General features: G+C 55.1%; 1 protein-coding gene across 1 annotated transcript in view; it reads left to right on the forward strand.

Annotated features, from left to right (window-relative positions):
• The first annotated feature begins 3,785 nt into the window (after nucleotides 1–3,785).
• KCNC1 (potassium voltage-gated channel subfamily C member 1) overlaps nucleotides 3,786–24,186 on the forward strand; it is a 42,915-nt gene continuing 22,514 nt past the window's right edge. The window contains exon 1 of the mRNA XM_036888138.2: nucleotides 3,786–4,612. Coding sequence (XP_036744033.1) covers nucleotides 4,043–4,612 — 570 coding nt within the window. The 5' untranslated portion in view covers nucleotides 3,786–4,042. The remainder of the gene's footprint in view (nucleotides 4,613–24,186) is intronic.

Here is a 24,186-nt window from a genome sequence, read left to right on the forward strand (position 1 = left end):
GAATGGGAAGAAGTGAGGGTCTTGACTGGGCTGAGGGTTTGTGCTTAGTGGTTATGGGTGAGAAGTTAAGGCTTGGTCAGAAATTCTTCTTCCCACCCCCATTTCTCTGCAGCATTTTTCTTTCTTTCTGTGTTACCTCTTGGTTTTTCTGGCCTTTCTGCAAATGCCAGCCTTCTTAGAGTGTGAAAAGGAAGTGAGAGGAGGACTTTCATGTCCCTGCTTAGAATAGAGAAGGGGGTGCATTCTTTGGGGTCTGGGTTAGGGTGTGTTATCAAGGATCAAGGTGAGAACCCTAAAACTGGACAATGTGAACCAGCTAAGGGACAACTCCCCTCGCCCACCTGGGAGGCTTCTCTCTGAGAGTGTGATGGATCCCCTTTCACCACGTTCCCCTCCCCTCCAGCCCTCCCTGCCTCTTTCTTTAGTACACCCTTCAGGGCCAGGCCTGACCAGAGCCCCCTAATCAGTCAGCCTTCCCCAACTAGCAGCCATTTGCCTCTCTCTGTCTACCTCTCTACCGCCTCTCTACTGCCTCTCTACCTGTTTCTCCCCACCAGCTGGGCACACATCAGCTCCAGATTATCACTCACTATGGGATGGTGGCCTGAATGAGCTCTGCACTGACTCCCTGAGAGACCCTGGGTTAGTCCCGCCCCCCCGAATCAGCCTGGATTAAGGCTCCAGACTCCCATGGCCTCTGACACTGGGATTCTAGGATCACAGCCCCTTGCCTGGCCTTTCTCATATCATCTAGCCCGCTATGTTCTGGGCACTGTGGAGGAAGCAAGCAGAAAGCACCTTGGAGGAGCTGGTAGTTCATTTTTGGAGGGAGCCATAGTGAAGGCTGGGGAACGGTACTCTGACCCCATGTGATCGTGCAGGAGAGTAAAGAGGTGAAGCCTCCAGCTGGCAGAATCACAGAAGGCTTCCTGGAGGAAGAAGGGCTGGACATCTGGCTGGAAGGAAGAGAAGGTTTGGAGAGGCCTTTCTTGTCTCTCCCCATCTTGATTTCTCCCCGCTGGGTGTGTGTGTGTCTCCATCTCTCTGTATCCTTCTGGGGTCTCCATTTCCCTTTTTATCACCTCCTTGGATTGGGGCAGAGCTTTCTGAGAGCCTGTGTCCTGGGGGTCTGAATTTGAACCAGGCTGAGTGTACCAGGTCTGCCTTCCCTGTGGTTAGGGAATGGGGCTCACACTGGCCAGGTGGGAAGGATACTCAAAAGCACTCTCATCCCTGAATTACCCTGAGATTCGAGGGAAATAGCTTTTATTTAGATCAATCTTGGAGGATGGAGGTACCATCCTGCCCCAGACTCCAGCCCTCTCTTGGCCTCTGCCCCCTCTCTGCCTAACTCTTCCTCTTTCTCCCCTTGTCTTTCTCCCACCCCTCATCTCTTGCTCTGCTCTTGCCCCTTTCCGACCCTTTCCACTCCTCCGAATGTTTTTGCCATCACACACAGATTTCCCAGGAGCTGGGCTGGGATTCCCCTGGCCAAGTGAGGAGAGAGAGGTGTCTGCAGCACAGTTTTGTCCCCAGGCCAACAACAGTGTCTGTTGGTCAAAGTTGAGGGACAGCTGTCTGCACAGTTAGCAAGTGCCGACAGGTAAATAAGAGCCTCGTGTCTTCTTAATTAAATTGCCCTCTGCCCAGGCAGTCTTGTGTTTGATTGGGCAGGGCTGGGATCGATAAGCCTGTTTCCCAATGCAGCCAACCTGGAGCTCAGCCTAACCTCCCCAGCCCTCCTCAGACCCACCTGCCCACTTCCCCAACAGCCTGGGAGTCCCTTGAGGGCAGGGTCTCTTGTGACCCTATGCCTGGGACAGGGCATGGAAAAAGTAAGGAGTAAAGGAGCGATTGCTTAATTGAGAAAACTAAGGCACTGGCAGCAAACATGGGCCAGAAAGGCTTGGAGGCCCAAACTGCAATCTCCACCGCCAGGAAGGACTGTAAGCTGTAGGGATCAGAGCAAACACTGCTCCCATCCAGCTCCCAGACACAGCATCAGCTTACCACCCGGTGCACCTGAAGCCTTACCAGGAAAGAGGGCATGTCCATGTTCAGTCAGGATCATTAGGAACAGTTGCCCCTTCTGACCTCTAAAGAAAGAATGCCCCTTACATGAGATCCTCATCTAGGGATCCTGGGCTGGTGTGGAAGGATCAGTGAGCTGGGATCAGTTTGGCAGATAGTGTGGCATTCATGGGAGACTGGGGTCAGACTGTAGTTTTGAAGGGCACAAAGTCATTAAGATGTTTGAAAGCCGTTCGCAGGGGTCCGGGATTATTGGGTTGTTAGTAGAGGGTTTGGAGATAGCAGGTGTGTTGCGTGTTGGAGAAATGTTATTTTGGAGTCTGTGCAAGAGGAACATATGAAAACATTATGAGGGCTCCAGGTCCGTGCAAAGAATCTGTATTAAAACGTTGCTTGCAGTGGTCAGTGCTGTATCGGGTCAGACTGGTAGCGGTCGAGGACGTCTCCTTTTGCTAAGTTATCAAACAGTCCCTAGTTTGGAGAGAGAGGAGGGGGTGCCGCCGCCCTTCTCACCTCAGTCTGACCCCGGGGCGCAGGCCTAGACGTCTCCTAGAGCCCCCGCCCATCGAGTGGCGCTCCCCGAGGGCGGAGCGTCGGCGGGTCCCCCTGGAGCAGCAGGAGCTATGCGGGGCGGGCGCCCCCAGCGCCTGGGTTGAGGGAGGCCGGCTTGGCGCGGGGCTGGGAGGGGGGCGCGGAATCGGGGCTTTTTAGGACCCAGCGCGGCGCCTCCCTCCGGGGGCGAGTGCGGCTGCGCGCGCCGTGTGCCCGTGTCCGGAGAGCAGCGGGCTGGACGCGGACCGCGCTAGCTAGCAAGCCAGAAAACGAGCCGAGCAGCAGCCCGGGCGGCAGCAGCGTCGCGGCGGCAGCGGCCGCCGCTCTGCGCTTCGCCTCGCCGGCCGCGCCTCGACGCGCCCGGACCCGCCACCCCCGCCTCCCGGGCCCGACCGCCGCAACCCCCTCTCCTCGGCCGGCAGCGCCGACCGCCTGTCCGAAGCGGTGCGCGGAGCGCGGGGCGCAGAGGCACCGGAGCCAGTGCCCGCTAGCCCCGCAGGCGGAATCCAGCTCGGAGAACCCCTGCCCAGCTCCGCGCAGATCCGCAACAGTCCGGGAGCTGTCCCTTCAGCACCGCCGCCGCAGCCCGAGCCCGAGTCGGAGCGCAGCCCAGCGGAGCCCCGGCTCCAGCCCGAGCGCTCCGAGCTCCCCGAGCGCAGCGCTCCGCAGCCGTCGCACCGGCCAGCGCCCCTGGTGCCCCTGCCCAGGGGCCCGCCATCTCCTCCGAGAGGCGGGGAGAAGGAGCGAGGAGGGCGGGCGGGCGGGCAGGCGCGCCCGCCGCCGGGGGGAGCAGGCAGCCAGGCAGGGAGAGAGGGAGGGGGCCGGAGCCCGCCCCGAGCTCCGAGCTGCAGCCCGGCCGCGCAAGGAGGAAGGCAGCAGGCATCCATCTCCCCCGCGCCACCGCGGCGACCACCGCACCTCACAGCGCGAGTCTCCCCGAGCCCCTCTCCTCCCCTCCCCCTCACGGGGGCTGCTCTATCTGTCCGGCCCCAGGGGCAGCTGACCTTCCCCCCAAAAGCCCAAAAGCTTTGTGTCGACTTCCCCATTTCCCGCTGAGATGCGGACGGGAGCCCGGCCCCCCCAGCACCCCCTTTTCCCACCTCCCGGGGCTCGCAGCTGAGCGCCGCCTCTCCCCCTCCTTCCTCCCCCTCTCCCTCCCCCTGTTCCCCCCTGCCTCCCTCCGCTGCCTCCTCCGCAGCCGGACTGGCTCCCTCCCACACCTGGCGCCTAGAGACCCTTGGGATCCCGTGCGCAGTCCTCTGAACCGGTACCCGACTAAAAGCGCCCCGAGGGGCTTGAGTCGCTCTCGGGGTGATCAGAGCCACGGTCCTCTGTCCCCTCCGACGGCTGGGGGGGAGGGGGGAGGAGGCCGCGCGCCCCCCTCCCCGGCGCCGAACCCCCCCTGGCGGCCGCTCCCATGGGTGTCGCTGGGCCGCGCCATGCCTAAGGGGGCGCCGCGATGGGCCAGGGGGACGAAAGCGAGCGCATCGTGATCAACGTGGGCGGCACGCGCCACCAGACGTACCGCTCGACGCTGCGCACGCTGCCCGGCACGCGGCTCGCCTGGCTGGCAGAGCCCGATGCGCACAGCCATTTCGACTATGACCCGCGCGCCGACGAGTTCTTTTTCGACCGCCACCCTGGCGTCTTCGCGCACATCCTGAACTACTACCGCACGGGCAAGCTGCACTGCCCGGCCGACGTGTGCGGGCCACTCTACGAGGAGGAGCTGGCCTTCTGGGGCATCGACGAGACGGACGTGGAGCCCTGCTGCTGGATGACGTACCGGCAGCACCGGGACGCCGAGGAGGCGCTTGACAGCTTTGGTGGCGCGCCCCTGGACAACAGCGCCGACGACGCGGACGCCGACGGCCCAGGCGACTCAGGCGACGGCGAGGACGAGCTGGAGATGACCAAACGCCTGGCGCTCAGTGACTCCCCAGACGGACGGCCTGGCGGCTTCTGGCGCCGCTGGCAGCCGCGCATCTGGGCGCTCTTTGAGGACCCCTACTCATCCCGCTATGCGCGGGTAAGTGAAAGCTTACCCATCAGCAGAGCGGGCGGGGAAGGCAGCGGCCTTGGTTTCCCACGGGCAGGAGTGGAATCGAGAACTGTCGCTTAGGGAGTCAGAACTGAAAGGGGTGTGTGTGTGTGTGTGTGTGTGTGTGTGTGTACATAAGTGTCTGTGTATAAGAGAGTGGGTGACTCTTCAAGGCTGACTGGTTTTGTATAATGTAAGATCTTTGTATTTCAGAATTAAATATGTATGAGTGAGTAGGAATGGGTGTGTTTGTGTTTGTGAGTAGATTGTGCATATTTCTGTAAGTGTGGTGGTATGTGTTTGGGTGGATAAAGTATGTAGTGGGAATGAGTGAGCATGTGTGTACGTTGAGTGTGCAGGAATGCCTATGCATGCATATGTGTGTCCTTTCAGATGTACACTGTGAAGGTATGACCTGCCTTTAGATTTTGGTGTAGGGAGGGAAGATGGGAGCCCTCCGCCCAGACCAGGTAAGGGCATCTGGAGTCAGACAGGGCCCACAGAAGAGGGCTTGCATCCTGGTCTGTTGCTTGAGGTAGACCACCCCTCCCCAGGGAGCAACCTCAAGCCATTCTGAAGAGAGAGTCAAGGGGGAATCTTTACACTAATTAATAGCTTGGTAGCTGGTGTTAGGCTAGGCTGTGGAGAGGAAGTGTGATCCCTCTGTGACCTGTCCCTAGGAACAGAGCCTGTCTCCTTTTCTTGACAAAACAGGAGGGTGTTGGAGGGGGCCACCGGACTTAAGGCTTGCTTCCTCTGGGACCTGTCAGGGGCAGAAATGGGGTATCAAGGGGGACCTGCAAGGAGAAGGTATGAGAGGTGGGTGTGTCTTCATCCACCACTCCCCTTTAGTGACAGCAGCTTGTTGCAGGGAACAGCACTCTGCTGCTGACCTTGGCCTCTCATGACCAATTTCCTTATCTGTAAAATGGGAGAGGGGGTCCACTGAACAGTGAGACACTGGTAGTAGCCACCTACCCTGGAAGAGGTATCTCTTGCCTTTGCCAGGCTCTGTCCTTAGAGGCCTGAGCAGAGTCTAAGGCATGAGGGATAAGGTCAGAACTGGGAATTTAAAGCAGATCTCCTCCCCATCCATAGCCACCCCCCGCCTGGCTACCAGATAAACCAGTGCCTCTGCCCCCTCTGCTTTGCTGCTCCCCATCCCTTCTCTCCTGCCCTCTGGAGTGAGAGGAGGAGGGAGCAGGAGCGTCTGCCCAGCTCCTGAGTATCCATGGGGGAAGTGTCCATGGGCAGAAAAGTCTGTGTTTAGGTACGGGCCCAGTAGGTCTGTTACTGAGATAAAATACTCAATGTTTTAGCATATGAGGGAGGGGGCAGCAGGTCAGAGTCTGATACATTAAATCCTGAAACGTATGTGGGGGTGGGTAACAGGGAGAGAGCCACACCCCTCATTTTGTCACTGAGGACCCTACCCCAAGGTCACCCAGAGAGCTAGAGGCCAAGCAGGACTACCCAGGTCTCCTTGGACCCCATCCTCCCCTGACTGGCCACCAGTTCCCTGCCATCCCCAGAGTGGACTGGGACTCTCAGGGGTCTCCCCAACTCCTCTCTTTTGATAGGGGCCACCATAGTCAGGGGATTATGTAAGAAGAAACTGTGCCTGAGCTGTGGGGAGGGGCAGGAGGGGGGCTGGGAGGTTGAAAGAGCACATGTTGGAAGGGGGCATGCTGGGCAAAGGCCTGTGTTAGAATAGCTGCCCACTCAGCTTGTACTTGACCTTGGACAGCATCTTTGCTACCACTGCTACCCCTTGGCCCCAGAAGTAAGGGGTAGGCCCAACTTCCTCATTGTCCTCTCAGCCTCCTGGCTCCCCAGCAAGGGGCTGGGTTCCCCCACCCCACCATTTGGGCTCAGCATTAGGGCTCTGAGCTGTGTCTCTGAGCTTCGGGGTAGGAAGGGTTCCCATGGGGCATGTTCCAGCTCCCTCCCCTGTCCATTTCCTCCCACTGGACATGCCTAGGCTGTGGGATGGCCTTCACCCACACAGCCTTCACCCAGTGCAGGTGAAGGGGCTGACTAGTGTGCTTTGGGGTCTTGTTGGTGTACAAAACCTTACAGAAAAGTCCTGACTCTCTTGAACATTTATTGAAGAGCAGACTCAGAGGGAAAGCTGGGCAGCAGCAGGGAGCAGGAGGTGGGTTAGAAGGTGGCCCCCCCCACCCCAGCCCGTCTATGCCACCTCCTTTCCTCAATAGCCTCGGAGTCGTTCCAACCCCCTTGGGCAATAGATGAAGACACTGAGGTCCACAGGGGGCGGGGCCTGCCCAAGGACACGCAAGAACTGAGGGCAGAGCCCGGATTAGAACCCCGGCTTCCTGCCCCACGCCAGGCTGGCCTAGCTGCATTGCGCTGCCTCTCTGCAGCTTGTCTGCGCAGAGACCAGCCAGCTGCCCGCCCCCCTCCCCCTCCATCTTTGCTCAGGCGCTGTTGCTGTCACCTTTGTTTACCCCTCCCCCACCTGGGCCTCAAGCCTTCTCAAATTGGTCGGTCAGGATTTAAATTTTTATTTTAGATTCTAGACCAGAATCCTGTATATGTGTGAAAGAAAAGCCATATGTGTGAGGGAATCTGTGTAAGAGAAATTCTATGTGGGTGTGAGAGACTTCATGCGTGAGAAAGAGTCTTGAGAATAAAATATGTGTGAGTGAAACTGTGTGTGTGTGTGTGTGTGTGTGTGTGTGTTTCTGGTGAGACTGACTGTATGACAGAGATTCTGTGAGTCTCTTTATTAGAGTAATTCTGTGTAAATGTGAGAAGGACAGATTCTGTGTTTGGAGAGATGGACCTTGTGTGTGAGAATGAGACTGCGTGGGAGAGAGTGCATATATAAGAGAGATATACTGTATGTGTAAGGGAGATGCTGCCTGTGTGTGAGAGAGTCTTGGGAGTGTGTGAGACATGAGGTGTGTCACTGAATATTGCTGTGTGTGGCAAATGTGAAACTATTGTGAAGCTCTGCATGTGAGGCTGTGTGTGTGTGTGTGTGTGTGCACCTGTGTGTAAGGCTGTGTGCATGAGACTATCTGTGTGGGAGGGCTGTCTGTGGGGTAGGGGACCCTATGTGTGACACAGACTGTATGTATGTGAAGCTGTTTTAAGACAGAGACTGTGTGTGAGAACTGCATGTTTCAGTGTCGCTGTATATGCTTGTATGTGAGAGAGACCCTGTGTTGCCTGGGTCTGAGTGTACTTTGAGGAGGATGAAACTCCAGACCAGCTTCCTGCCTGCTGCCTCCATCTCCTGAGAACCCCTGAGCTGCCTTAGTGAGTGATTTTGCTCCTCATTTCCCATCCTCAATAGAAATACGGCTCTAGCCCAAGCCAGCTGTCGGTGCACAGACCAGGAAGTGAGGTCACTCCCCACCAGGCATTAGCGTTGTTCCTGGAAGAGAGGGGCTACTTGGCTGAGTGGGAGGTTCCATCCGAGCTCTTTAAGGGTGGCAGTGCTAGGTGGAGCAGCTGGTTCCCTGGGCCCTCTCTCTTGGGCTTTCCTGGGCACCCATGCCAACAAGGTGAAGGGTGGGGAGGTGAGCCGGGTACCCCAAATACGCACAAGAAAAGGACAATGACGACACTGTGGTAAGGGCTGTGAAGGGGCCTCCTGGGACCATAAGCGTAAGAAAGTCCTAGAGGAGGAAATGCTAGGGCAAGCTTTGAGGGGCAAGTAGGAATTAGCCCGGAAGATGGCAGGGGACAGCAGTCCTAGCATGCAAAGCTTTAGAGGTGTAGAAGCTGTTGGAGCTGCCCTGGCTTGAAACCTGCCCTCCTTTCTTCTTTGGGGGCCAGCACAGCTCTGATGCCCTTGACTTTTATCTATGATTTGCATGTTTTCATCAGGTACATTGTTCTCTGTCAGGTCAGGGCCAATGGTGGTCCCTGTGCTGCAGACCAGAGAGTATCCCTAGTATGTGGGGTGTGTGTGTGTGATGACATCTGTCCCCCAGAGCCACGTGACCTTCCAAATGACAAGAAGCCAGTGGTTCCCAAGCTGGGGAAGCCCCACCACCCTGCTGTCCACTTCTCTGATGCCAGGTCCTTCTGCCTTGTCCCCTCCTCTTTGAGACCTGATGCAGCCCTGACTCCTCCTTAGTGACCTGGGAGGAAATTTATCTGGTGGCTGGAATGAGGAGCCCAGCCAGAGACTTCCGCTCCTCCCTCGGGCCCCTGCTACAGGGCTCTTGGAGGCTAGGTGTGGCATGGGAGGGACTGAGGACAGCACTGCTATCAGGGACTTCCTAGGCAGCTTGCCCCCTCACCTCAGAGCCTAACCCCCACATCAGGGCCCCACTTGGATCCACAGTAATGTGTGGAGGAGACCCACAAGCAATGGAGAGAGGCTGGGTGAATTCCCCTCCCAGGTGCCCCCCACCACAGTGTGTCCTCCATTCATGGCTCTTCTTCTCCTGTTGCTTTTACTTGTATCTTTGGATGGTTCCTCCAGCCCACCCCAGGTCTGCTCCCAGTAATGAAAATTATAAACCAGGCATCTCCTGTCAGAGTCTCTCAGCTTCTCTAATGGGCATAATGATAGAATCTACCTCAGAAGTTTGAGAGAAAAACTAATTGAGGTAATTATATGTGGAGAGCCCCAAGTCACAAGGCCTGATGCAGTAAGTGCTCAATAAACATTGGCTGCTGTTATTACTCCCATTGGTTGTATTTTCATTTTACTCCATGACTCTCTCTGGATTCCGTCCTTTACCCTCCGTTTCCAGGTCCACCATCCTGGCTCAAGCCACCACTGTTTTCCTCAGGCCCACCTCTCCAACAGCTCCTGACTTCTCTCCCACCTCCAGCCCTGGCTCCTCTAGGTCATTCTCCACTTTGCAGCCACAAAGGTCTCTAACTCACAGATCTGTTAGCTCACTACCTTGCCTGCTTAAAGTCCTTTTGTGCTTGGCCAGCCCATACTGTGGCCTCTCAGGCCCTACCTGCCTCTCCAGTTTCCTCTGGCCTGACTCTCCTCATTGCTCATTGAGCTCCAGCCATCCTGGCCTTATTTCAATTTCTTGCATGTTCCAGGTCCCCCTACCTCAGGACCTTTGTGTGTGCTGTTCCCTCTGGTTTGTGCAGTCTTTCCTCCTGGTTTGCCCCTCTTCACCCTTCACACCCCACCCCAAACATTGGTGATGCCTTCCCAGACCCCACAGTTTGAGTCAGGGTCCAGAACCAGAGTCCTTCCCTTCAGAGAAACTATTTGATTTATAATAAAATGTTCATTAGCAACCTTGCTTGATTCAAATCTGTCTCCTTCTCCAGACTGTGAGCTTTTTACATACTCAGTATAATAGGGGCTACTATTATGACAGATGAGGAAGCTGAGGCCCAGAGGTGCACGCTTTCCCAAGGTCACATGTGAGCAGGTTACTTGGGGCAGCTGGTTCAGAAACCCAGGTCTTTAACTCCCAGCTCAATGGCCTGGGAATCCGTATCCCCCTCCCAGTGCCTCAGAGTGTTTGGAGTCTGGCACTGTAGGGACAGTAATCTGTGCTCCCTAACTTTAGGCAGGACGCCTGGCATCTGCTAGAAGCTTTGGAGGAGATTGGCTTGAGCCTCCTGCAGTAGGAGGTGGGTTGTGTTAGAGGCGGGGAAGGGGGTCTGGTGGGGGATTGTTTCAGGGCCTATTGCCTGGACCAGAAATCTTGGGGCCTCCCAAGACAGCTGAATATAGTGTTATGGCTATTCTGAGCAGTCCCATGACCAGTGTACTTGCTCTGGACCAAAAGGTCAGGGCCTCAAGCCACTGCCTCCCATCAGCCCGTGGGCCCAGCTGGCCACCTGCTGGCCTAAGCTTCCCTTCCCTGGGTCCAGGCTTAGTAGAAAAGAGGAGCCTGAGAGACTGTTGGCTGCCTAGTTCTCATCCAGGGGAGCCACTTGGGTGGGAGGGAATACCTCCCACGGGCATGGACAGGACTGTTGGAGCAGGTAGTTGCTCCCAGGCCTCCTCTAGCCACTAGGAGGAGAAGCAGGCTCAGAGTGGGGAAGACACCTGCCCAAGACCGCAGAGGGACTCAGTGAGACTCAAACTCACACCACACGCCTTTAGGCCCAGAGCTTGGCTGTTTGTGTCTCTTTGGCTTTCAGAAGAACAGCAAACCCCACCTGGGTATGCCATTCTTTTACTTCTGTTATTTTGCCCCCTGAGGGAGGAAGAAACCTGCCTTCCCACCTCCCTTCCCCACTCCCCTTCCAGGGCCCAGCCCAGCTGGGTGAGACTACCCCAGGTCCATCAGCCCAGACTTGGCCCAAATCCTATTTATTCCTACCCTGCACCAAGCATAATTTTCCAGAACCAATTTCCTTTCTTGAATCACAATACTGATGGCTGCTATATACTAAAGCATTTACTGAATGTCAGTCTAAAGACTTGATTCACACATTCTCATTTAATTCTCCTAAAACTCCCATGGAACTTATGATTATCACGCCAATGTCACAGATAAGGCTGTTGAGGCTCTGAGAGGTTATGTGACTTGTCTAAGGTCACTTAGCTCCTGAGCAGCAGAACCAGCATTCAGACTGGGTGTGCCTGATACTGGAGTTCTGTCTATGACCAGTCCTCAGAATGCCTCCTGTTGCTGTCCCAGGGTGGTAGGGTCTGTGGCTTGCCATGGCCCGGGCTTGGGTTTTGATGTGCTTCCTTCCCTTCCCCACCAAACACTCTTTCCCAACAACCTGTCTAGGAATCCTGCTCAACAAGTCCTGACCTCCAAACAATGTCAGGTGAGGGTCCAGCCTGGCGGAGCTAAGAGAGTGAGTGCTCTGGCAGCCCCCAAGAAGAAGGTTTTCAGAAGGTGCCTCTGCTGTCCCCACCACCCACACAGCCCCCAGGGCTCCATATGGCCTGCAAGGAAATAGCAGCCTCTCGGGGAGGATCAGAAGTTTTCCTGCATGAGGTGATGCATGGTGGGAATGCTGGCTCCTCCTCAGCTCGGCATTTGAGGCCTTCTGCCCTGAGCCTTGCCATGTCTCCTGCTGTTTCCTTCTGCCAGGCTCCTCCCTGGCCTCTTGACCTCAGCCCTCATCCTAACCTGTTGTTTTTGCTCATCTATTCCCCTTTCTCAGTGTCCTTTCTAGTTTTTTTGTTTCATTTTGTTTTGTTTTTAACATGAAAACCTATCCCTCAAGGTCCCTAATGTTTAGCTTGGCTGCTTCCACACTTGCTGACCTCTTTTGGGGTCTAGGTTGGACATGGTGTCACCATGCTCACATGATTCAAGCTGGAAGAGAGTGGGTCAGCTCTGGAGGCCTGTACCTGGAAGAAGGCAGGCCCGCAAGGTTAGGCACTGGCCCGGGTGTGCGGAGAGGTGAAACCAGAGACAAGATCCCAGTTGTGGGCATCGGGTAACTGGGCCAGAACAGGATCTATAGCCAGGCTATTAGACCAACCAGGCTCCCTTGGGCTTCCATTGCCCTCTCAGGCTGCAGTTTCTCCACCTGTAAAATACAAAGGTCATACTAAATGACCACCAACTCCCTTCCCAGCCCTGACATTCCAGGAGTCTAATAATTCTGGGCTTCAGCTTCCCAGAGGAGCTCTGGGAGCCACGTTAGCCCTTCCCTGCCTCTCCTTCCACACCCCCGACCCAGCTCCTCTCCAGGACACGTGTGAGTTCTTCTGGCAAGGGTCCTGATACCGAACAGGCAGGCGGCCAGGGGCTGGGTTCCGAGGAGTTTCTTCCTACATTCATTCAGCCTCCCTCAGCCTTCTCCCATTCGTTCATTCAAGGCATAGTAGTCACGCCTTGGCTGGGGTCACTGCTGGGCCCCTGTGGGCCATCAGTGGCATGGTAGACCCACCCAGCCTGCTCATTGGCACAGACCTGTGGGTACCCCCTCTGTAGGGTGTGCTTGCTCAGGCCCAGTGGGTGGCACCTGCTGCCCTCTTCTCCAGGCCTTGCTTGGCTGAGGAGTTGCAGAAAGGTGCGCTCTGAGAGGAGGTATAGGAGCCCCGAGGGCCGGCTGTTGGGGCTGGAGCAGGGCAGCAAGCTAGCTTTGATGGCATCGTGGTGCTGTGGAGAGGATGCAGCAGGCTGCTGCTGTGCAGGATGGGGCCCCAGCTGCAGCAGTGGTGCATGCCTCACGTGCTGTGGGGGTTCTGGGCTCGTTGCCGGAGGATTCCCAACCACGGCTGACTCTCAGATCACCTGGGATGCTTCAAAAAGGTCAAGCTCCTGTCCCTCGAGAATTTGATTCCTGGATCTGGGGGCAGGAACAGGAGGTTTTCTCCATTCCCAGGTGATGCCAATGCTCAGCCAGGGAGGCTCAGCAGTGGGGTCTGGGACAAGGGGTCTTTTGCTACTCAGTGTGGTCCTCTGAGCATGCACATCACCTGGCACTTGTTAGAAATGAGGAGTTTCAGGTCTCACCTGAGACTTACTGATTCAGAATCTGTGTTTTATCAAGATCCCCAGATGAATCATATGCAATTAGATTCTGAGAAGTGCTGAGGCAGGCAACTGTTCCCAGTTGAGAGGAAGTATCAGGACGCAGAGAGGCCTGGATGGGTGTGTGCAGTTTGGCAGAGCTACAGGTGATTCTGATCTTTCTTGTGCCCCAGACACTGGCATCAGGATGATGGCTTGGGGGTGAGGCCCCAGCTCAGTAAATGGCAGCTGCATCTGACAAAAACCTCACAGCATCCTTGGTTCCTTTCATGCACCAGCAAATCCTGTTGTTTCTATGTTGAAAACATACCCAGAGCCTGGCCACATCACATCACCTCCACGCTGCCTCCCTGGTTGAAGCCACCAACCTCTCCCCACTGTGGACTGTCCTCCCTGCTTCTGCCCTTGCCAGTGCCTTCTCCCCATGGCAGCCCGGGCCATCTGGGTGAAAACACCACCGACGGGGCCACCTCTGTGTCCTGCTCCTGCTGGCATCTGGTTGCACTTGGGGAACAAGCCCAAGTGCTTACGAGGTCATAGGCTCCGCGTGAGCTCCCATAGCCAGCCTCCGCCTGCCGCTCTCCTGCCTCTCTCCTGTCCACTCATTCCAGCCTCTCTGGTTTTGGGACAGTGCACTGCTGGGCCCCTGCCTCAGGCCCTGCCCCGTTGCCTTTCATTCCTTCCGGCCGGAGCGCTCTCCCCTCACATGTTCACTCCCTCGCCTCCTTCAGGGCACGGATTCAGATGTCCTGTCTCAGATTGCACCCCTGCATGCTCTTTCCCCCCTTTGGGCTTTTCTGTTTCTTCCTTGGCATGAACTCTATCAAACTCTATTTTACTTATTTACCTTATTTATTGTCTGTCTCCCCCACTAGCTTATAAGCTCCATGAGGGCAGCGATTTTTGTCTCTTTGTTCTAGGCTCAGACCCTATGCATCAGGGCCTGGTATATATTGGGTGCTATGCAAATATTTATTGAGAGAATGGACAAGGAGACCAGAGTCCAAGACAGAGGTCAGACACTGGCACATGCCTGTAAGCCTGTTACTGGCTGACTCCTTCCTTCCTTGGCCACCTGGGAACACAGTCCCTCCATCCTCTGAGCCTGAAGCAGTGATGGACAGGCATTGGCTGAGAAAGTGCTAGGAATGCTGGAGTGCCCCAGTCAGGGCAAGGTCCCAGCAGTCACTGTCACCACCCAGGGCCAGAGGAGGCTCTTCCCATCCTGGTGCCTCCATCTCTCCAAATTCCTCCTTTGCTCTGCATCAGCCCAACCACCACCCACAGCCAGAGCTCAGAGGCTAAGAAACTATTTCCAAAGGCTGGGTGCACAAGATCGTAGGATGGGAGGCGACAGGGACCCTGAGCTCCCAGGTCCACTATGGCCAGCCTGACACCCAAATCTGACTTCACTTGGGCGTCTGTTGTTTCTCCTGAAGGCCAGGTTCCTCTTCCCCCTCCCTCTCTTCCTCCCCATTTCCTTCGCACCCGCCTTCTCCCTTCTCTCTTCCCCTTCACCTTGTCCCCTTTCCTCTAGCAGCTATATTTGGGGGAGGTTCTAGGCATGAGTTACTGGCTTTCAACACGGATTCTTCCCCTCAAAGATCTGGGATTCTCATTGTCCCACATCCCCCTGCTTTGAGCCTCCATCACGTGTTCAGTAGAAAGTGGTTGACCTTGAGGCCAGTCCCCACTTCTTGGTTACCAATGTTGACCCTATGAGCCAGAACCCTATTCTCTCCTAAGAGCATGGCCTCTTGAGCTAGGAGCCCTGCATTTGAATTCTAGCCCCACCACTTCACAGCTCTGTGACCTTGGACAATTTCCCTAACCTGTCTGCGCCTCAAGAAAGGGATATTAATAGCACCTGACTCATAGGGAAGTTGGGAGGATTGAATGTGTTAAGCAGTTAGCCCAGAACCCAGAACATAATAAGTGCTTAATTATTATGGGCTTCATTGGTGTCCTTTCACCAGTGCTTCGCTCTAGAAGGTCCAAACCCTTGGCTGTTTACTGGCTGCTTCCTTCTTTCAGCAACTGACTCCCTTCAAACACCTTTGTAGCGGACACCAAACCTACCTTGGTCCTGGGGGCCCCATCTTCTTCCAGAGTGTGTCTCCCAGAGGCCAGAATTCATGGGTGTCAACCTGGGAGGCAGGCCTGGATTCTGTCCTTGTTCTGCCATGAACCTGCTGTGTCATGGGCAGGTCATGGCCCCCTCAGAGCCTCAGTCTCCCCATCTGTTGTAATGGGCGGCAGATCCCTGCTCTGCCACCCTCCCCAGGTGTAGTGGGAAATGAGAGAAAGGGATGATGGAATTTCTGCCTGTGGGTGGAAAGGTAGAGAGGGCTGCTGGCACCAGGCTCTGGTTGGGAGCCAAGCACAGGGACCTGAGATGCTGACAAGTGTGCCAGTGTGATGGGGCTGGTGGACAGGGGCCGTCACCACAGCTCAGGGTAGTGGAAAGTCTCCTTTTTACAGGGGATGCTCAGGCCTGGGAGCAATGGCATCAGGGTCCAGGCAAACCCAGAGCTGCTGAAGCCGGGGGGCCAGGGCCCGGGGCTCCTGTTGGTGCCAGTGGGTGATGCCCACTCTGGGGCGGGGTGAGGCTGCTCCGCCAGGCCGACGCCAGGCTGGGTGGTAATGAGCTAATATTAGCTGGGGCGGCCCCAGGCAGCTGAGCTCAGGGGGCCTCAGGAGCCAGCCTCACTGAGCCCAGGCTCAGATGCTGCTTTGGTCTGGGATATAGCAGCCAAAGGGAGCCTTCTCAAGCCTGTGCAGGGCCTTGAATGCCCCTTCCACCCAGGCCCGACCCACACCCTTCTCCTGCCAGCCTGGCAGCCCTGTTCCTGTTTAACTCTGACTCTGGCTCACGTGCATGAGCCCTGGCCCACCGCCTAGGACACACCCCCAGCTGCTCCTTCCTTCCCTATCCCCAGTGCAGGAAAGGACTCCTCTCCCTGTGCCCCACTCTACACGGACAGGCAGTCTGTGCTGTTCCCTGCCAGTGGCCACCGTTAGCACTCATTCATTCAGCAAATATTTATTGAGCACTTACTAGGGGGCAGGCACTGCTCCAGAAGCTGGGAATAGAGCAAAGAACATAATCGTCAAACATTCCTGCCCTCAAGAAGCTTATACTCTAGGCAGGGAGAATAAGAAGGAAAACATGGGCACATTGAATATTTAGTGTGTCAGGTGATGAACAGTGCTGTGGCGATATGTGGTGGAGGGAAGGGCCCATCAAGTGCTGGAGGCGGCAGCTGTAACTAGAGTGGCAGGGCCAGCAAAGACGTGAAGGAGATGAGGGAGGGAGACATATGATACCCAGGGAACAGAGAGAGTGGGACATGCAGGAGCCCTGAGTTCAAGTTACAGTGGGAGGCCAGGGTCCAGGGCTGGGCCCAGACAGCCAGAGGGCAGTGGTAGGTCAGAAAGAGCGGGGCCGAGCTCCCCACAGTCCCACTGGGGTCCTGACTAGGGGGTCTTGCCTTGTGGGCTCCCTGTGGCTGTGCTCATGTCTGCACTGCTGTCCGTTCCCCTCTCGTGGCCACAGGGGCTGTACCATCAGGACCTCCAGGAAGCTGGGTCTCGGGGAGGAGGCTCCTGCCTTGCCATAATGGGGGACCTCTGTCATCCCCCTAAAGGTCAGCTGTGCCCAGGAGGGGGATGGGGTGGTCACACAGGGCTGCCCCCAGGCTAGGGGGAAGGTGGTGGGCTCTTCTCTGAGGCGGGTGTGGGGTTGGAGAGAAGGTGGTGAGGGAGCCAGATGTGAGACAAAGGTCTGGTAAGAAATGTCCACGCAGATAGCCCTTGATGGTTGCTCACTGGTTCTCTCTCCGGGTGTGTGAGAGAAGATGGCTAGTGTAGTGGGTATGGGCCAAACGGGAGCCAGACCGCCTGGGTCCAAACCTGGCTGCACTCATCATTAGCTGAGCCCCAGCTACCTCAGCAGTAAAAGGGGGGCAACACTTCAAGCAGTAAAAGGAGTCCCTACTTCAAGGCGCTGCTGTGAGAATTCAGTGAGAGAAGCCCCCCAGCACAGCACATGGCACAGCGCAGGTGTCCGTGTTATGCATCATACTCACCGCCTGGCACATGAGACATCTTCCTAGATGCTCTGCAGACCTAGGGGGTCCCAAGAATATGAGCCTAATGTCTACAAAGGGGGTTGCCTTTGGTGGTTCCCTGGGGCCCTCTGCTGCCAGTGCAGGTGGTAGCGTAGGGAAGTGTGACTCTCTTGGGCCTTGTCACCAGGGCAGGACCACGAACATGCTTTAGTCCAGAGCCTCCCGCCAGGGCTAATGTCTTACCACTTTCAGATGAATATTTCATGCTCAACTTCAAGGGCCCTCTGAGCAGCTGTGAGGAGCACAGCCACCCCCTGGGCCACCTGGAGCTAGCCAGAGCCCTGGACTGAGGGCCGGGCTCCCAGAAGACCATGTGGCTGTTATCTGCTAAGGGCCAGCCCTGGGCAGTGCGCTCCTCATCTTGCTGTGATTGCTCCTAACTCAGCCTCTGACCAGACCACACACCTGGAGCATGGCCCTTGTCTTTCTGGGCCTTAGTTTACTTATCTATGAAATGTGCATGAGGATGTAGCCTACCTCTCAGGGATGCTGGGGGAATCCACTAAGACCAAAGGCAGGAAGAAATTTGTGATGGAGAAAATATGATTCAGAGCAGAGCCACGTGCTGGAAGAGACCATGATCTCAAGGGCAGAGACGATGTGAGTGGGGGACAGGGCAGAGGTGAGAGCACAGGCAGGCACTGGGCCTGGCCAGGCCTGTGTTTTGGTCTCAGGCGGGTGGCATCTGGTTGAACCCATTTTCTCCTGTGTGAAATGAAGATGAGTCTCAGAGGTACCTGGCACATGGGTGGCACTTACCAGGGGTAGGATCTGGCTATCAGGGCATGTCTGAACCTGGTCCTGGATTCAGATTATCCAGGAAAGTTGGTATCATATGGACCTGGCTGAGCCACAGAGACCAGGAGGCAGGCCATGGAAGCCTCATCTGATGGCCCCACGGCCTCGGGGACCTGAACCACTGTCACCAGGGATATATTTAGAAACACAAAGGTCAGAAATGCTGGGTGCTGGCTTCCCTTCTAGACAGTAGGAATCGTAACTCTAAGGCCTGACTGTCGCCAAACAGATATTTTTTTCCTGCCTGGCAGTCTGAAGATCTGAGTAAAAGCCTCAGACTAAGGAATCCCTGTGGTACTATAAAGTGTGTTGTTGAGTGTTTCCCTGTCCGTGGCCCTTCCTAAACCCTGCTGTGCTACCTTGGAAGTCCCACTCATCCTGTCTTTTCTGACCACCCACTGTTGTCCTTGAGGTACATCAACCATTTCCCTAGTAGGCTCTAGCTCCCCTCCCTCCTGTCTTTGTTTATTCTGTTCCCTGCATGAAGAAAGCCTTTCTTCCACCTCTGCACATCGGAAGCAGATCCATCCTTCAAGGCCAGCTCTGACTGCCTCTCCTGTCTGGAGCCTTTCCCGTTATCCCTGCTGAAGAGCCTGCTCCCCAGAGAACTTTTCCTGCCCTTAATCCAGCTGCCTTCTTGAGGTTACATGTCTCCCCAGCTCAGCTGCAGCCTCTCAGTAGACAAGGGCCAGCTTAAGGAATGTTAGTACCTGTTACACAATATGGAATCAACAGATCTTTGCTAAAGCAGTGTGCCTCATCACAGCCCTGTGAAGTAGTAGGATTAAATATCCCCATTTTACTGATGAAGGGGAAAAAATGGCCCAGAGAGATTCATTTATTCATATAAGACCATGCAGTTAGTAAGTGGTGGAAGAAGGATTAGATCTCAGGTCTTCTTTGGGAAATAAAGAAGACAAACTAGAGAATGCCAGGGTCCCTCCATACTCTAGCGTGCCATACTGAGGTCAGGAATGAGGTAGTTGACTGGACAAATGGGTGATAGACAAGTGGATGAAAGAATGGATAAAACGATGGGTGTTGGATGGATATGGATCAATGGATAGAAGGAAGGATGCTTGGGTGGATACCCAGCTGGGTGGGTAGCTCCATGGATGGGTGAACAAATGGATGGTTGTAAGGATGGATGGATAAATTTCTAGTCACTTGGCTTCAGGGCAGGAGAGGAAGTCTCACCTCTCATTAAACAAAAACATCCTAAGATAGGATTTGGGAGCAAGACTTCAGGGTGGAAGGCAGAGTGGAGCAACACAGCCTGCACGTAGAGAAAGGTGTTTGCCAGGTGCAGGGGGTGAATAGTTTGTGGCATGAGGAAACTGGGAGCTGGGGCAGGGACTGGCCTGGGGGACTGGCCTGCTCTCAAAGGTAAGAGCCCTGATGGAGCAGCCCTGGGACAGGCTGGAAAGAAGCTGCCTGCAGAGCCATGTGACAGTGGTGGAATCAGGGCCCAGGGTTTTCTAGACCATGGAGGATAGGCAGCAAGTGGGGGATTAGCCTTCGAACCCTGGCACATGGAGCACACCTGGAGTTTCCGTCTGTCCTGGGGTGGAGGTGCCACTCTCTCTCCTCAGGTGGCCGGCTGCGGTAAGCCAGCCTCTCTGACAGCTGTGACAGGACTTGCCCAAGGGGGCAGCACAGCACTGCTGGCTGAGGAGTGGGCCCCTGGGGCCCGGATAATCCTGGCTCAGTTACACTGAAACCCACCATCTTCCCACTGTTTTTGCCATCAATCCCCAGATTGACATGAGCTCCAAGGCTGTTGATTTAATTGCTTAGCAAGGGCAAGTAAAGGGACCATGGATGTGAATGGCCAGTAGTTGCACTTGGCAGGGCCTGGAGGCTTGGATGCTTCTAACCTGGAGCAGATTCTTTCAGCTGGAGCTAAGGATCTCCATTTACACAATGCACAGCGAGTGAGCTCCAGGCTCCCTCCCAAAGCCCTGCACTAGGGTTCCCCAGCACCAGGCGGCAGCCCCCCACCCCCCACATGCACACTGGCCCCGGCCATCTCCCTGGGAAACCAGGTCCCAGTGCAAGGGGGCCCAGCATACCACTAACTAACTACTCATTACAGTCCTGGCTGCAGCTAAATATAGCTCCAGCACACACAAGACTAAGAAGACAACAAGGGAAAGTCTTTCCATGAAAAAGCTCCACATGCAAACACACAAACATCTGCTCACACATGCTCCCCACACTCATGTACACTGATGGCCTTGGACACTCATGGACCCCTACTTGCACCAACACAAAGTTTGATTCATTCACTCAGGTGTTCATTCAATGAATGTTTGTGCAGGGCTGGGAGAGTGCTTAAGGGCATGTGTTCTGGAGTCAGGCAAAGCTGGGCTTCCATTTCTAACCCCATCACCTCCCAGATGTATGGTCATAGGCAACTTACTTAACCTCGCCGAGCCTGTTTCCTTCTGTGTACAATTGGGATGGAACCCACGGTATGGAGTTGGCATCAGGGTAAAACAGATGGGGTATGTAAGAGTGCTCAGAATGAGTCTGTCTCAGGGTACGTGTGAGTACACCTCCCTAGTGAATACCTACTATGTGCCTAGCTCTGTGTTGGGAGCTTTACTTAAAGCTGTTATTTCTGGTGGTAGTTGGGAGAAGTGGTGCCTAGTGTGCAACAGGCAGTCAGTAAATATTTGATGATTGAATGAATGAACAAATGAGTGAAAGCCTTGCCAGTAGATGGCTGGATGTCCTTGGAGGTTTTTCTCTCAGGAAGAATCTACCTTCACTTGTCCCTGGTCCAGGCTTTTTCTCCAGTAGGATCTAGATGTTCTCGTAGGTAACACAGGATCCTAGTCACAGAGGAGCAGCAGCTCACGGGTGTCTGGGCCTCCCGTCGTTTTGTAGCTGGGGAAGCGGCAGTACAGTGAGAGCAGGGGGCAGGCATCTCTCCGGCTGCTCAGTAGTCAGCGGCTGGGGCCCAGCGTTGCCACCTTGTGCTGGCCTAGCGCAGTGGGTGGTGACCAGTCCGGCACAACTCCTGAACCCCAGAGCCTGCTGAGGCCACAGCCCTGGTCCTGGCTTGGGCAGACACAGGAGTCATGCAGCACCCGTCAGAGCCCTGGCTGGGCAGCTGGGCAGGCTGGGGCCTCGGGCTGGCACTAGGTACGGCTCCATCTGCTGGGAAAGGGGCTGGAATTCTGTCCAGCTCAGGTAGGAAACAAGCTTCAGGATTTGAAGGTAGTGTTACCATTCCTGACCTTTGAATAGGCCAGCAGCTAAACTGCCTGGGCCATCTCCTCCCATCGCACCTCCTCAAAAAGAAAGTGACATTTCCTGGTGCTTTTTTAAGCCCAGGCTGTCTGGGCCCGCGCCGTGGGCTGGGGAGGGGCGGGTGGTGTTGGGAGTCACACAGCCTCCGTGTCTCCTCACCTTGAGTGGTCTCAAGGCCGGGAATAGACATGCTCTCATCTCCTGGCCATGTGTCCCAGATTCCAGTTCTGATGCCCAGATTTTAGATTCCATACTCCAGTGCCCACTGGCAGGCTTTGAGTTCCACATTCCCATGCCGCTTCTGCCCCCCAGGCAGGACCCGGGCTGTTGAACTCCACAACGCATGCCTTCAGCTGGCCAGGGGTGGGTATATCTGCCCCTCTCTGGAAAGGAACCTTTGTATCCTTGGGCTCCCTTGCCTCTGTCATTCATGTTCACAGCCGGTGGGGACTGAGCATTAAGTTTACCGATTGTGCCCGCCGTCACGAGATGAGCATGATGGTACCTGCTGCCAGCGTGTACCTGAGCCTGGTGTCAGGGGGTGCACCCACGGCCGGTGTAGACATGGGTCTGCTCTCAACTCTTGTGCCCATTGTTGGTATAACAAACAATCTCTGTGGCGATGAAGCTGACAAGAACGTAGCTAAGTGGTTAGTGACTGCATCCATGGCCAGTTTAGCCACAGATTTGCGGATAGAGATCATCTGCTGACCAGTGTAGATGTAGATCTGCTGTAAGTGTTGTGCCAATGTAAACACGAATCTGAGATCAGGTGTTGTGTGCATCACCAGCATAGACACAGATGCAGTGCCAGTGAACGGGTGTTTGTGCACACTGCCCGTGCAGACGAAGGGAAGTGGGCCCCAGAGGAGGGGCTCACTGCCTAAGGAGGCTTTGTTATGCCCACTGTGTAGATAGAAGGGTTGAGGCAAGTGGACGCAGGACGTGTATCCATGACCTTCTCACCAGCAGGAAGCTGTCCCCTTGCTTCACTGTGCTCCTGGTCCCGGAGGAAGGGATCCCTCCTAGTGTGGCACATGTGGCTGGGCCTGACGGCAGGGCCAACCCTGATCCCTCCATCCAGCCACCTCATGCACCTGACATTCTAAGGGGGAAGAGAGACAAACAAATAGATAATGCAAAGTGCCAACACTCATCCAAATGGACACTTAGAATGGGTGAGTGTTACTGTGTATAGATTCTACCTCAGTGAAGTGGGGGAAAATTAGTGTATGCAAAGACATCCATGCTATAATGGGGAAAAAGTAGAGTAAGGAAAATCAGATTAGCGGGGAGTGCTGGTTGTAATTGGAAATAGAGTGAGCCTCATGAGACAGTGAGGGAATGAGTCACAGGGCTACCTGGGGAAGGCCAGTGCAAGGGCTCTAAGGCAGGCATGTGTCTGACATGTTTAGGGTACTTATTTCAAGAGGTGGGCGTGGCCAGCGCAAGCACAGGGTACAGAGTAGGAGAGGAGTTTGGAGGGGGAATGGAGGACCAGGTCACGTGGGGACCGATAGGGCATCATGAGGACCTTGGCTTTTCCTCTGAGCAGAATGGGGAGCTGGTGCAGGGTAATGATGCAATCAGGCTTACACAGTAAAAGGATCATCTGTGTTGAAAATGGTCCTAGAGCACCAGGAATATTGGATGCCGAGAGACTGAGAGTTAAGAGGATCTTACCATAATCTAGGGGGACTGATGATGGCTGGGAGAGGTGGGAACAGAGATGGTGGCACGTGGTCAGATTCTGGGTTTATTTCAAACTCAGCCAACAGGATTTCCTTACTGATTAAATGTAAGGTGTGACAGAAAAAGAGGTGTCGAGGATGATTCTGAGTTTTTTGGCAAGAATGTCCCAGAAGGATGGAGTTACCTCTTGAGACAGAGAGGGCTGCAGACCGTGGGGCTGGCGCAGGAGGTCAGCTGACTTGCTGAGTCAGAGAGAGAGCTATTAGGCCTCCACCGAGAGATGCTAAGGAGCTGGGCCTGAAGTCCCAAGTTCAGGAGAAGGGCTGGGCTGCAGGTAGACATGTGGGAGTATGCTGTTAATGCTGTTTGAAAGGGTGATGGTATTTAAGCCTTGAAACTGGGTGAGTCACTGAGGGAATGAGTGTAGGTGGAGAAGAGGACCAAGGACTGATCCTGGGGGGCGCCAGTAGTGACAGGATGGAGAGAAGAGGTTGGCGAAGGACGTAGAGACAGAGCAGCCAGTGAAGTAGGAGGCAAATCAAGAGACTGTGGGGCCCTGGGAATGTGACAAAAGGAGGGAGTGCTCAGCTGTCTCAGATGCTGCTCAGATGGTCAAGGAGTGCGAGGACTCGGAATTTTCCTCTTCTTTCTGCCTAGAATATTCTTCCTTGCACCCTGTATTTCCCTAGCTGACTCATGCCCATCCTTCCAGCATCTACACACTTGTCACTTCCTCCTGGGAGCCATTCTGACCCCAAGACTTGTTGCTATAAAATGCCTGTGCACCCCCCATGAAGTCCTTGTCACCTCACATAGGTACATATTTGCTTGTATGGTTGTGTGATAAATGTCAGTCTCCCTCCGAGGGACTGTGGCTGTTTTTGCTCTCTCTGTACATCTGCACCCTGAGGAAGCCTGGGATAAGGTATAAATACTTGTTGGAGGAAAAGGAGGTGGGCAGTCAACTGTGGTCCCGCCTTGGCCGTGGCCATGGTCCTCTCTCAGCTGTCCCTCTTAGGGCCATCTTTTTACTCCCCTCCCCCTACACACGTGTATATAAATACACATGCATACCCTGTTGGGAGTCAGGACCCCTGGCTCAATACGAAAACACAAGTAGGGAAACTCCCCAGTGGATTCCTAGTGGACACACCATGGAGCTTGGAGTTTCAGTTTTCTCATCTGCCAAATGGGGCAATCAAGACTCTTCTGCTGACAGCCCGGCTGGTGTGTGTGTGTGTGTGTGTGTGTGTTTGCTTTTCATATGAGATTCAAA

The sequence above is a fragment of the Manis pentadactyla genome, chromosome 9 (genome assembly GCF_030020395.1).
Source record: "Manis pentadactyla isolate mManPen7 chromosome 9, mManPen7.hap1, whole genome shotgun sequence".
Taxonomy (NCBI): Eukaryota; Metazoa; Chordata; class Mammalia; order Pholidota; family Manidae; genus Manis; species Manis pentadactyla.